This window comes from Galeopterus variegatus, unplaced genomic scaffold (assembly GCF_000696425.1).
Source record: "Galeopterus variegatus unplaced genomic scaffold, G_variegatus-3.0.2 Scaffold1584, whole genome shotgun sequence".
Lineage (NCBI taxonomy): Eukaryota > Metazoa > Chordata > Mammalia > Dermoptera > Cynocephalidae > Galeopterus > Galeopterus variegatus.
This window is the reverse complement of record NW_007727695.1, coordinates 258,792-270,860: the sequence shown is the minus strand read 5'-3', so window position 1 is coordinate 270,860 and position 12,069 is coordinate 258,792. Positions and strand designations below refer to the sequence as shown.

Here is a 12,069-nt window from a genome sequence, read left to right as displayed (position 1 = left end):
TAGAGGAGTTTTCCCTGATACTGTAGATCAAGTCAAGCTCCCAACATTCCTCCGTTAGTGCCGTGTTCTCTTCCTTCTGTGCATTTCTCAGTTTTAATTGCCATTTTTGTGGATGATTATTGCATTAATTTTCTCCTCCCTCCAGACCATAATCTCCATAGGACAGTATCTCTTTCTCATTTGTTCATCCTGTGTCCCGAGTGCCCAGCACACTTCCTGTCACACAACAGAAGTCAAGACACATTTGTAAAGTAAATAAATGCATGCACTTTGCTTTCCAGACCCTTCTAGAATGTCTTTCACCTGATTCAGGTGTGGTCTGTACCAAAGGCTTACTGGTGATTATTCCCTGCTCTTACAATTCTTACACTGACATCCAAGCTTATTAAGCCTTTATTTCCTTGACATGTTTTGATGATTTTCTCTCTCAGGAGAGCCTGCAGGAACCTCTGGGGATGGGGCTCGGTGGAGGCAAATATAATGGAAAAAAGCTTGTCCAGGAGATTCTCATCCACCACCTGCTTTTTGAGACAGTGCGGGAAGAACTTCCTCTAAATCGCAGGGTAGTTAGCTGGGCTATGGGAAGGCATTTTCACAAAGTGCTCTTCCCAGGAGGCCTCCTCTTTACCTTTCCATTCCTCCCTCCCTTCCCACCTCCCTCAGGGGTTTATAGATAGCATATTTATAGAGCAGATAGCTGCCTTTTTTGCATATTGATTCATTTGAAAGAGTAGATCTATAGAACTAGAAAAATGGCCACACCGCTGTTAGCTTTCTGTAAAACAGCATAACACTTTTCTGGTGTATGTTGATTTCCTACCCCTTGAGCTAAATGTGAGGCTGGCTGGTAATTGCCTGGTCTCCAGGCAGTCCATTTCCCTGCAGGTGGACTTGCAGGTCCTGAGGAACCCTGAGGTATAATCTTTACACAGCTGCCTTGGCAACTGAGTTCACCAATGTTTGCTGTATGTCCAAGGACAAGCAGGTATCTCTGACAGCGTGTGTTTCTTACAAATTTCCCTCTCAAATTGGCACATTCTCTGTGAGCTTTCAAGACTTTCACAGTATGTCACAGTTTGGGAACAATTTCCATCATCATCTGACTGGCAAGTACTAGTTCTGTGGTAACTTGTGTCTTTAAAATAGCTTAATAAACAAGAGGGCACAGAGGTCCTTTCTGCTCCTGACGTAATCACTTAAATACACGTTCCCATAATGTTCCAGTAAGAGGATCATCTTTAAACACATCCGAAAGAACACTATGTTGCCATTTCTTTAACTTTCTGTATGCACTTAAATTATCCGTCTATGCAGATAGGTTGTTTACAGTTTTCTGTCCTAGATTAATTTGCCTATGCAAATCTATGTTTCTCCCAGACTTCCATAGTGTTGAATTATTATTTTTTATCCTTAAAATGTTCTACTAAAATCATCCATGTTCTGTCGAGGCTGGTGGCAACTTTGTCACCAGTTTCCCTGCTTGTAGGATGACTAACTGTCCCAGTTTGCCCAGGACTACAAGGAGTACCCAGAATATAGGATTTTTAGTTCTAAAACCAGAAAAGTCTAAGACAAATCAAGACAATGTGGTCACCTTACTTCCATTTCTATCCTTGATAACAGAGCAGGGAGACCCAATCAAGGGTGACTTTTATTCTCTGTGTAGATACCAGGTTAGTGGTTGGTAGAAATTCCCCCAAACCAACGTCTTGCTAAGCTTCTCTTTCTCTCTTTTTTAATGTAACAGCTTTTTGAGATGTAACTCACATGCCACACAATCAATACGCACATTTGAAGTGTGCAGTTCTATAGTTTTAGTACATCGCAGAGTTGAGCAACCCTTACCACAATTTTAGAACATTTTTATAACTCCCCCCAAAACTCCTGTACCCATTAGCGGTCACTCTCATCTCCCTCAAGTTCCTCAGCCCCTGGCAACCACTGGTCTGCTTTCAGTTGCTATAGCTTTGCTCTTTCTGGACATTTCATGTAAATGAAATCATACCATATGTGGCCTTTTGAGTCCAGCTTCATTCATTTAACATGATGTCTTCCAGGTTCATTTATGTTGTAGCATGTATCAGAACTTCATTTTTTGGTTATTGCCAAATAATATTCCAATGTATGTCTATACCACATTTTATTTACCTGTTCACAAGCTGATCGACATTTGAATTGTTTCCACCCTTTGGCTATTTATGAACATCGATTTACAAGTTTTTGTGAGGACATATGTTTTCATTTCTCTTGGGCATATACCTGGGAGTAGAATTCCTGGGCCTTGTGGTAACTCTATGTTCAACCTTTTGAAGAAACGCCAGACTGTTTTCCAAAGTTGCTGGACTATTTTACATTCTCACCCATAGTGTACATGGGTTCCAGTGTCTGTGCATTCTTGCCAGCACCTGCCACTCTCTCTCTTTTGTTATAGCCATCCTAGTGGATGTAAAGTGGTATCTCATGGTTTTGATTTGCATTTCCCTGATGGCCGACAATGTTGAGCATCTTCTCATATGCTTATTGCTAAGCTTCTTAAATGGAAAATTATAGCAAGCATGAAGGGTGCTTGCAAATAACTGATTATATGCACTAGGCTTGAGTTTTTAACTGAATTTTTAAATTGGATGCCCACAACTGATTTCCACTATCTCAGATTATTCTACCTGGAGGTAAATCTGCAAGTTTTATTTAAGACATTGACTTTTCCTCATGACCAGAAATGGTCCCAGTGTAAGTCTCTCTCTCACCTGCTCTGATGTTGGGCCATCCTCTGCATCCTTCAAGCCTTGTGGCCCAAGTGGCCGTCTTCTCCTGGAGTCAGTATCAGATGAGGGACAATGTGTTCCCTGAGTGCAAGACCGGGTCTGCTCCCAGTGCTTTGCTGATTAGCTTCTTTATCAAGTTGGGTACCCAGTGATCACTCCTGCTATCTGGACACCTGACATGCTCAATGTTTCTTCCCTTTCTCTCGCCTCTCTGATGTTCTGCTATTTCTTTCTCCTTTGTCTGTCCCCTCGCTCCAGTTTCTCTTGGGTACTCTATGTGTTTATTTAATTTTGTTTATTTAGATCACTCCTGCTATCTGGACACCTGACATGCTCAATGTTTCTTCCCTTTCTCTCGCCTCTCCGATGTTCTGCTATTTCTTTCTCCTTTGTCTGTCCCCTCGCTCCAGTTTCTCTTGGGTACTCTATGTGTTTATTTAATTTTGTTTATTTAATTTTTTAGTTTGTTCCTTCATTTCTCCCCTAACGTATTCAGAAAGGATCCAAGGAACTCTATTCTATCTCCTGCCCTTGTCTTCTCTTCTGTCATTAATTGACTTTCTCACAACAAATGCCATTGATTTGGCAGGAAAGGCCAGAACTCCTGGCAAAGCTACCAAGAAAATGATCTTTGGCAGAAAACGTACTCTCTATGTTCAACACTGTTTTGGAGCCTGAGAATGGGAACCAGCAGTTTTCTTCTCTCCAGAGGACCCCGGCTGTGGCTGTGGGATAGTGATCGACAGTTTGTAAAACTCTCTGTGGATGGTTCCACCCACTCACTGATCGGCAACTACTACAAAGATACTGTTTCAGCATATTAATCTCATTATTATTTGCTATATATGGGTCAAATAGCTTCTGTCTTGCAGTTTGGCAGAGGGGACAAGGATAATAATGATAAATAATAATAAATGAGCCAGGCACTATACTAAGCAATGGAGAAAGAATAATTTTATGGAGGGAAGTCTATGGTAGAAGGCAGCTAAGTATTGTTATAATTTCTATGTTATTATAAAGACATTCAACCCAACTCACGGTAGTGTGGTCACATTCAGGAACCAAAATTATCCCTCATTTCTTCTTTCTCTGCTTTCCCATTAGAGAAGGTCCTAAATATGCACCTTTGGGACAACACTGCCATTTTCAGCCCTGACCAAAGAGATCTAGGGTCTTCACGACTGCAGTAGCAAGTGCTGTCTGTTGGCTTGTGTTTTTCAGAGTCAAGGGGCCAGAGAAGGAGGAGAAGTTGAGGTGGGCGGTCAAGCAGGTGCTGAAGTGTGATGTCACCCAGAGCCGGCCGCTGGGGGCCGTCCCACTGCTCTCGGCCGACTGCCTGCTGAGCACGCTGTGCCTGAACGCCGCCTGCCCAGACCTCTCTGCCTTCCGCATGGCCCTCCAGAACCTCAGCAGCCTGCTGAAGCCAGGGGGCTTCCTGGTGATCGTGGATGCGCTGAAGAGCAGCTACTACATGATCGGCGAGCAGAGGTTCTCCAGCCTCTCTCTGGGCCCGGAGGCAGTAGAGGCTGCAGTGACAGAGGCTGGCTACACAATTGAACGGTTTGAGGTGATTCCTCAAGCTTATTCGTCCACCATAGCCGACAATGAAGGACTTTTCTCGCTGGTGGGGCGGAAGCTGAGCAGATCTTGATTAATCTCAATTAAAGCAGGTTCTTTGACGTTCTAACTGCCATGGTCATTGTGCTGAGGAGAGGCTAAGTGACTGGAGCCCGATGGCACATCTAGGACAGGGTTGGCGCAGCCAGTCCATCTAAGAACAATTCATTGTCCACCTACTCTGGCCTCTACCTGTGTGTGGCGATGCTTTGGGACCCAAAGATGAGTAACTGGTATATCCAGTCTTCACTGCCTGTGTTTACAAAAGATCTCATTTTCCCTGAACATCCAGGTCCGGTGGCTCAAGCCCATATCTGCCTATGGAGGAGGAGTATGTGTGCAGTTATTCACTATTACTTTCCTAGGGGACCAGCTGCCTCCTCCTGTCTTGGGAACAGGCTTCTCCTGTTTTGTAACTCTTGCCTTTTCCCTGGAGAGGGTCCCACACCCCAGCCTCTGCTGCTGATCAGGCTGCCCTGGGCACAGCCCTTCACTGCTGGACTCTCCTGGTGTCACGACTACTCTGGCCTCAGGGTCAGAGAATAGCTATCCAGCATTTCTGTTCATCCCAGCATTCCAATTTTCTTTTTTTAAGCTACAAAGAGCATAGCTCTTCTTGGGCAAGTTACATAACCTTGCTTGGGTTTCTTCTTGGGCAACTTACATAACCGTGCTGTGCCTCAGTTTCCTCATCTGTCAAATGAGATTAAGATAGAACTTTTTAAGAGAATTAAAATGAATTGCTACACATAAAGGATATAGAATGATAAGCATTCAATAAATGCTAGCTATAATCATTATAGTAATTATCATCTTTGATATTGGTTGCCAAAGCACCTGAGAAAAGATGTCTTGATCTTTAAGGAGAAGAGAGGATTCCCGTTGGGGGCTGCAGGCATCCAGGCTCTTTACTGGCATTGCCTTTCAGAAGGGTTGCAATAAAACTCAGCTTGGACACCACATGCCACCAGTTCCTTTCCGATTTAAGAAATATTCAGCAAATATTTATTTAATACCCTTGATGTATTTTTCCTGCAGCAGGCACAGAGAATGCCAATGAAACCCCTGTGTCAGCTGGCTCAAGAGCCCTCATCTTTGCACAGTAAGAGCCCAATTGCTTCCAGGTGCTCCCAAAAGCAGTAGTGCACCTGAGGCAGCAGTCCCACCTAGAATGCACCTGCTCAGCCCCTCCGGCTCAGGCTGTGCTTCTGCTAGTCCACATGCTCCACCTGAGAACGCTGGGGAGGGACAGCTGGACTGTTTTGAGAAATATACTGCCCATGCCCAGGGTTCTGCCTTGGATGCCTCATAGCCATGCTGGTTTCCTCCCAGAGAGGTAGGGAACTTGTTCCATTTATACTAGAGGCTGGCAAACTTTTTCTGCCAAGGGCCACACAGTAAATACTTTAGGCTTTGTGGGCCATACAGTCTTCATTGCAACTTCTCAACTCTATAGTTGTAGCAGAAGCAGCCACAGACAATATACTGCAAACAAAAATATGTGTTTGCATTCCAATAAAACTTTATTTACAAAATCAAGTGGACAGGTGGATTTGGCCCAACAGTTGTAGTTTGTAGACCCCTGATCTAGATCCTGAAGCAACCTTGTTTGTGCCCAAGATTTTATAGATGGTCCCCGACTTACATTCCACTTAAGAATTTTCGACTTAAAATGGTGCAAAAACTATTTGCATTCAGTAGAAACTACTTCAACTTTTGAATTTTGATCTTTTATTTCTATTATTTCTATTTTTATTATTATACAATTTTAATAATTATTATTATAAAATAGGTTTTGTGTGAGGTGACTTTGCCCAGCTAATATAGGCTAATGTAAGAGTTCTGAGCATGTTTAAGGTGGGCTAGACTAAGCTATTATGTTCAGTAGATTAGGTATATTAAATGCATTTTAAATTCATGGTATTTTCAACTTACGATGGGTGTATTGGGGACACAATTTCATGGTAAGGTGAGGAACATCTGTGTAAAGTTTGTCATGAACAGTCTGGTTGGTTTTTTTTTTTTTTAAATCACAGCTTTATTAAGATATAATTCACATACCATACAATTCACCCTTTTAAGTTCAGTAGTCTTTAGTATATTCACAAAGTTGTGCAACCATCATCACTGTCTAATTCCAGAGCATTTTTATCACCCCCCACCCCAAAAGAAACCACATACCTGTAGCAACTAATACCTATTCTGGAAATTTCATATAAATGGGCACATACCATATATGGTTTTTTGTATCTGGCTTCTTTCACTCAGCATAATATTTTCAAGGTCCATCCATGTTGCCGCGTGAGTCAGTATTTAATTCTTTTGCTAAAGTCTGGTTGGTTTCTAACACTCGGTGCTACTTACAGGAGCTCGACCTGGCCCAAGGGACTGAACAGGGAATAGGCAGGTATTACATCCTCTGTGATCCACCCATCCTCTATTACTCTCTTTCCTGCTGTATCCCCCAATCCCAAACTCCTTCTTCCTCCCCCAGTTCTAAGGCCCTCAATAGATACAAACAGAAAATCAGAAAACAAGGGGAGAGGGACGGCAGATGAAGTGTCAACTACACCAATACTTTTCAAACTGCAAGTTGCCATTCATTAGTGTGTCATAAAATCAATTTGGTGCACCCCAATACACATTTTAAAAAATAATAGAGAAAAAATTAGAAAGCAAAGCCCCAGAGAGTAGCACTTCAGGTAATATTATTTTGTGAAGTTTTGTTTCAATTTTACAAACATTATCTATCAATTTATCTATCCATCCATCTGCACACACACACACACACACACACACATATTTGTTACTGGATCATGATATGACATATATTTATTACATATCAGTTGTGATTTTTAAAAAGTCCAAAAGCCACTGGGCTGTACTCTGGGCTACGGAACTCCTCTCTAATAGCCGACATTTTTCTTTCACACAGAGATGAAAGGCAGCCCCCATTCTTAAAGGACTAAGAGCCATTGGAGAAAACTGACATGCAAACAGTTAAAACACAGCCAGATAAGGGCTCTGAGATTAGCAAGCACAGGATGCTGTGGGGCGAGGGGCAGGCATAGTGCTGGGGGGCAGGGGTGGCATTTACTCTGAGTCTTGCAGGCTGAATCGGGGTGTGTTTGGCTACCGGGAAGAAAAGGGCAATCTGGGAACACCGTGTACAAAGGCGTGAAGTGACTCCTCCTCCTGATATCTGACACCCCACAGGTTTGTTCTCCGAGAGGAGCTGGGACCTAAGCAAACATTTGGCTTCTGGTTTTTCATTTGCTTTCCCTGAAATCAAACAGACCAACCAAATCATGAGCAAACATGGACTAGGGGTCACTCTGGTTCTAACTCGTAAATCTCTTTGACCGCTGATCCAGCTCAGGTTTTTTTTAGGTCTACTTTCTGGGGAAGTGTTGTTCAGTCTCACCCTAAGCAAACTTTTATGGTGCAGGGAGCCATAAGTCCGTGTGTAATATCCTGGGGGATGGCTGGGGAAAGAAAGCTATGAAAAAGGTTGTTAACCCATTTGATGTCATACAGCCCAGCCTTCGTAATTCTCACCGTCTGGCTGACAAGAGTAATAAAAGCAATGTCCATGATACGACTTACTAGGCTGAGCTCTGAAAGCTGTAACTTCCCCCTCTAAATTTAGCTTCAGCCAATGTGGAGAGTGCAAGCGACCAGTGAATCTTATGGAGATTAAGAAGAGGTGGAAAAACCTCAGGACCCGAGGGACAGAAAACACTTGAGTCGTAGCTTAATCGCTCAATTGCCATGAGAACATCATTCTACCTTTCTCAGGTTCAGGACCCCTCTGGAAAACAGAGATAATTATCATCTCCCAGGACTGTATTGAGATCAAATGAGATACCTCTGAAGGCATTTTGTAACCTAAGTGATAGATACAGGTCGAGTATGGGAAATGCTTACGACCAGATGTGTTTCAGATTTCTGGTTTTTCAGATTTTGAAATATTTGCAGAATACGTACTGGTTGAGCATCTCTAACCCCAAATTCCCAAATCTGAAATGTAACAATGAGCATTTCCTTTGAGCATCATGTTGGTGCTCAGATAGTTTCAGATTTTGGAGCATTTTGGATTTTGGATTAGGAATGCTCCACCTGCATTAAGTAATTTTGGTGTTACTAACCCCTTCTAGGACAGCTGTGAAACCACATGTTGCTACATTCATTAAGATTCCCTTAATGAACTGTGTAAGCACAGCCTTCAAAACCTGTCCTGCATGCACTTTATACCTGTCAGCACTGTGGGCTCCTAGAATCCAGAGTGTCCAATATATATCAAAAGATATTTATTGCATCCCTATTATGCTCTAGACATTTGACTTGGTGGCTGAGGATCCTACGCTGAGGACGACACAGGCTCTGGCCTGATGGAACTTACATCCTTTTGAGGGAGATCCTAAAGAATGCATTCTTACAGGCCCTTAAGTACTAGATTTTTGGGTTCTCAAGTCAGCCATTCAGGACCTTTTGTCCTTCTGACACAGGCCCAGAACGAAACAAACCACACCTTTCTTATAGCTTTAACTTCCCAAGTATAGGTCAGCTTCTCTCAAAAAATTTTTGTGCGCGATGGATGAAGTGCTTTCTTTTTGATGGAAGATTATTGCAAAGAAAACCACCACTGAGTGGAATCGCTTTCCTTGGCCCTCTGTTGCCAGCAGAGGGCGCAGGTGACTGTTGTTAAAGCCCTTTCCTGAATTTGCCCATTTATACATGAAGGAATTAAACTTGTTAAACCTTCCCAAACTAGAAGCCTCTCCACAGTATTTTCTTTTGTACACTGTACTTATGAGGCTTCTAGGGAAGAGGGAAGGGGAATTCCGCATATTTTTCCTTAAAAAGAAAATATGTATAATTATTTTTATAGGTACATTAAAATTTTTTCCTTCTAGGTCTATACACAGAATGCAAAATTTAATAAACCATACAGATTCTTTTGGTCAGATTAGCATGAGAAATGTTAAATATTAGATTATGCAGTTAACTCATCACCAACCACCTATTTCCTGTTATTCAAAGAAGGGAAAGAAGTTTTCATGCTTTTTCAAACCCTGGTTATTTAATATTTAAAAAGTGAAGAAGTCTTCGTAATGGCTAAGGTTGCTCCAAACCTCTATGCTTAAAACCTTAATTTTTATTTTCATAGTGTCTGATGAATTCAGGGCAAGAGTTGGGGTTGAATTTTAAGCCCTCAACAAATATTTATGAGTTAATATTGCCTTTGTTCTGACTTCAGTGTTGAAAACCAGGAAATAATTTCTTTCCTCATAGCTTATTGGCTCTCTCCTTTCAGAGAAAAGCTCTTAAATGTTTAAACACAAGAGGAGTATTAAAGAACTGTAAACAGGGCTGGCCGGTTGGCTAACCTGGTTAGAGCACAGTGTTGTAACACCAAGGTCAAGGGTTTGGATCCCCGTACTGGCCAGCCATCAAAAAGAAAAAACAACAACTGTAAACAGTAACTAGGTTAATCTTTAGAAAGATCGGTCATAACAAGAATAACTCACTTTGAAGCCTACTACCCCAGTGACTGGTATCATCTCTGAGAACAGGGACGTAAACACTCCATAGGCAAAGGGAGGAAGTAGGTCCTTCTAGAAGGAGCAGGGCAAGCTGTCAGCTCATTGTCCCCTTACCTCTCAAAGGTCAGTTTCTGTCCTCTCTTATCACCCTCTAATATTTGTTAAATGCCATAAAAATCTCAGTCGCATAACATAACCCTTGCCATTGCAGAATTTGTAATCTTGCTTGTGAGTGAAGATTTTAAAAATTAAAAGTCAAAACCTCCTATTTTATAGGTGAAGAAATTGAGACTGTGATCAGGGCGAGCAACTTCACCTGTAAATTAGGTACCTATGAGATCCAACATTTTATGATTTATGAATCAGAGGACAACACTTGTTAAAATAGAACTCTAACATGAGTACCATCTGGGTTAATCCCATCCTTTAAGATTTAAGTGAAGTTGGCTCAAATTTCCATCCTTTACATAACCCATAACAATTCGTCTCATCTTTCAGGGAATTTGGGGGGCGGTGACTTGCATTTCTCCTGGTAACCCCTGGGCCAAAGCTCTCACTTCCTCTGTGTTTCAGTTTGTGAATCATTCACTGCAAGCATGTGCTGATCCTTTTCTGCACCACATGACCCTTGACCAGACCTATCCTGATCCCTTTATTTTCTGAAATTTCACTGGCCCTAATACAGGGATATACGAGTAGTAGACTTTACTGAGGCTTCAGGACAGTAAAAAGTGGTTCATGCATAGGGCCACAGCAACTTAAAATACTTAGCACCCTTGCTCTTAATCTTGTGGGCAGTTTCTCAGTGACTCACTATCTCCAATTGCCCCTCGCCCTGTTGCTCTGCCGGCCCCCCTTTCTCTGGTCCCCTGCTCCCTCCTCTCTGGCCACTTGCCTCCCCTCCCAAATACCTGTATTCATCTCTCTATTTCACTTGCTTCTTAAAGTCTAGACCACACTCCTGGGGCTTCCCTTCCCTCAAGCTTTCAAGGTGTTTTCCTTGAAAGGACCTTTGGTGCTTGTATTTAAAATTAGAAAATTCATTCCCTTTACCTAATCAGGGGCTCAGGCTCAGAGCTTCCTAGCACCCAAAGCAAAGAAGGGAAGTATCAGTGACAAGGTTCACTGTGCTTGTAAATTCAAAGCAAACCAGCTGTTGTTCAGCATAAGCATAACGTTTCTCTGAAAACTCTCCCACAGTTCATGATAGTGGGGACATGGTGAATGTATCACTCTCACCCACCTGCCTCTACTGTGATATACCTGGCCTAGCTCAATTAGTAAATACAACTTGACTTTTTCCAAGTTTAAAGCCACTAGAAGAGCATTGTGAATTCCTGTTCACAAAAGGATGTACTGAGTGCCAGGAATGGCTCTAAGTGTTAGACATAGAAGGACTCAAGGCAAACCTGGTCCCTGACCTCCTGGAGCTTATAGTTAAGGTGGCACCAGAGAAGCAGGTGCTCAGCTTTAATATGTAATGTGGTGTAGATGGGAACACATAGGAGAGTCCAGAGTAGTCTTGAAGAGTTGGCAGTGGCTTCCTAGAGGAAATGATGTCTGAGGTGAAATAAGATTTACCTGAGAAAAAAGGAAGGAAACAAGTTCCAGACAGAGACAAGATCATGACAAAAATGCCCAGAGGTGAGAGGGACAGTGCATAGGATTGGTGACAATGGTAGATGCTACGGTGCCCCACCTAGGCCCTCTTCTCCAGGTCATCCCCTAGCTGCTCTGAGTGGTGGTGGCTCACGGTTCACAGCCCCCTTCTCAGGAGAATTGCTCTTAGCTAATAGGAGCCACCTCATCTGGGAAGTTACAGACCACTACCCCCTCCCTCACCACCAGGGCAGCCCACAGGCCATTGCTGACTGACATGGGGCTTCAAAAGGCTTGTCCTCTTGCAGCAAGGGGGACACTTAATGCAGTTGATGCATCTGTGCCTTCACCCTCATGGACCAGGACAAGGCTAGATCCTACCTGAGATCACATCTTTGGCTGGCTTTCTCCTCCCTCTCTTGCCAGTCTTCCCTGAAGGGCACTCCCTTGGTAAATTGTATGTTCACAAATTCCTGTCTTGTGTTCTGCCCCTAGGAAAACCTAGCTAAGACAGCGAGACAGAGAAGTGTTGTGACTGAATT

The 12,069-nt window shown here is 42.8% G+C and overlaps 1 protein-coding gene and 1 pseudogene across 1 annotated transcript in view; one reads left to right on the top strand and one right to left on the bottom strand.

Moving 5' to 3' along the window:
* LOC103594595 overlaps positions 1–2,364 on the bottom strand; it is a 4,795-nt pseudogene extending 2,431 nt beyond the window's left edge.
* Positions 1–4,452, top strand: part of NNMT (nicotinamide N-methyltransferase) — an 18,393-nt gene extending 13,941 nt beyond the window's left edge. Inside the window, exon 3 of the mRNA XM_008577827.1 lies at positions 3,987–4,452. Coding sequence (XP_008576049.1) covers positions 3,987–4,416 — 430 coding nt within the window. The 3' untranslated portion in view covers positions 4,417–4,452. The remainder of the gene's footprint in view (positions 1–3,986) is intronic.
* The last annotated feature ends 7,617 nt before the right edge of the window (positions 4,453–12,069 follow it).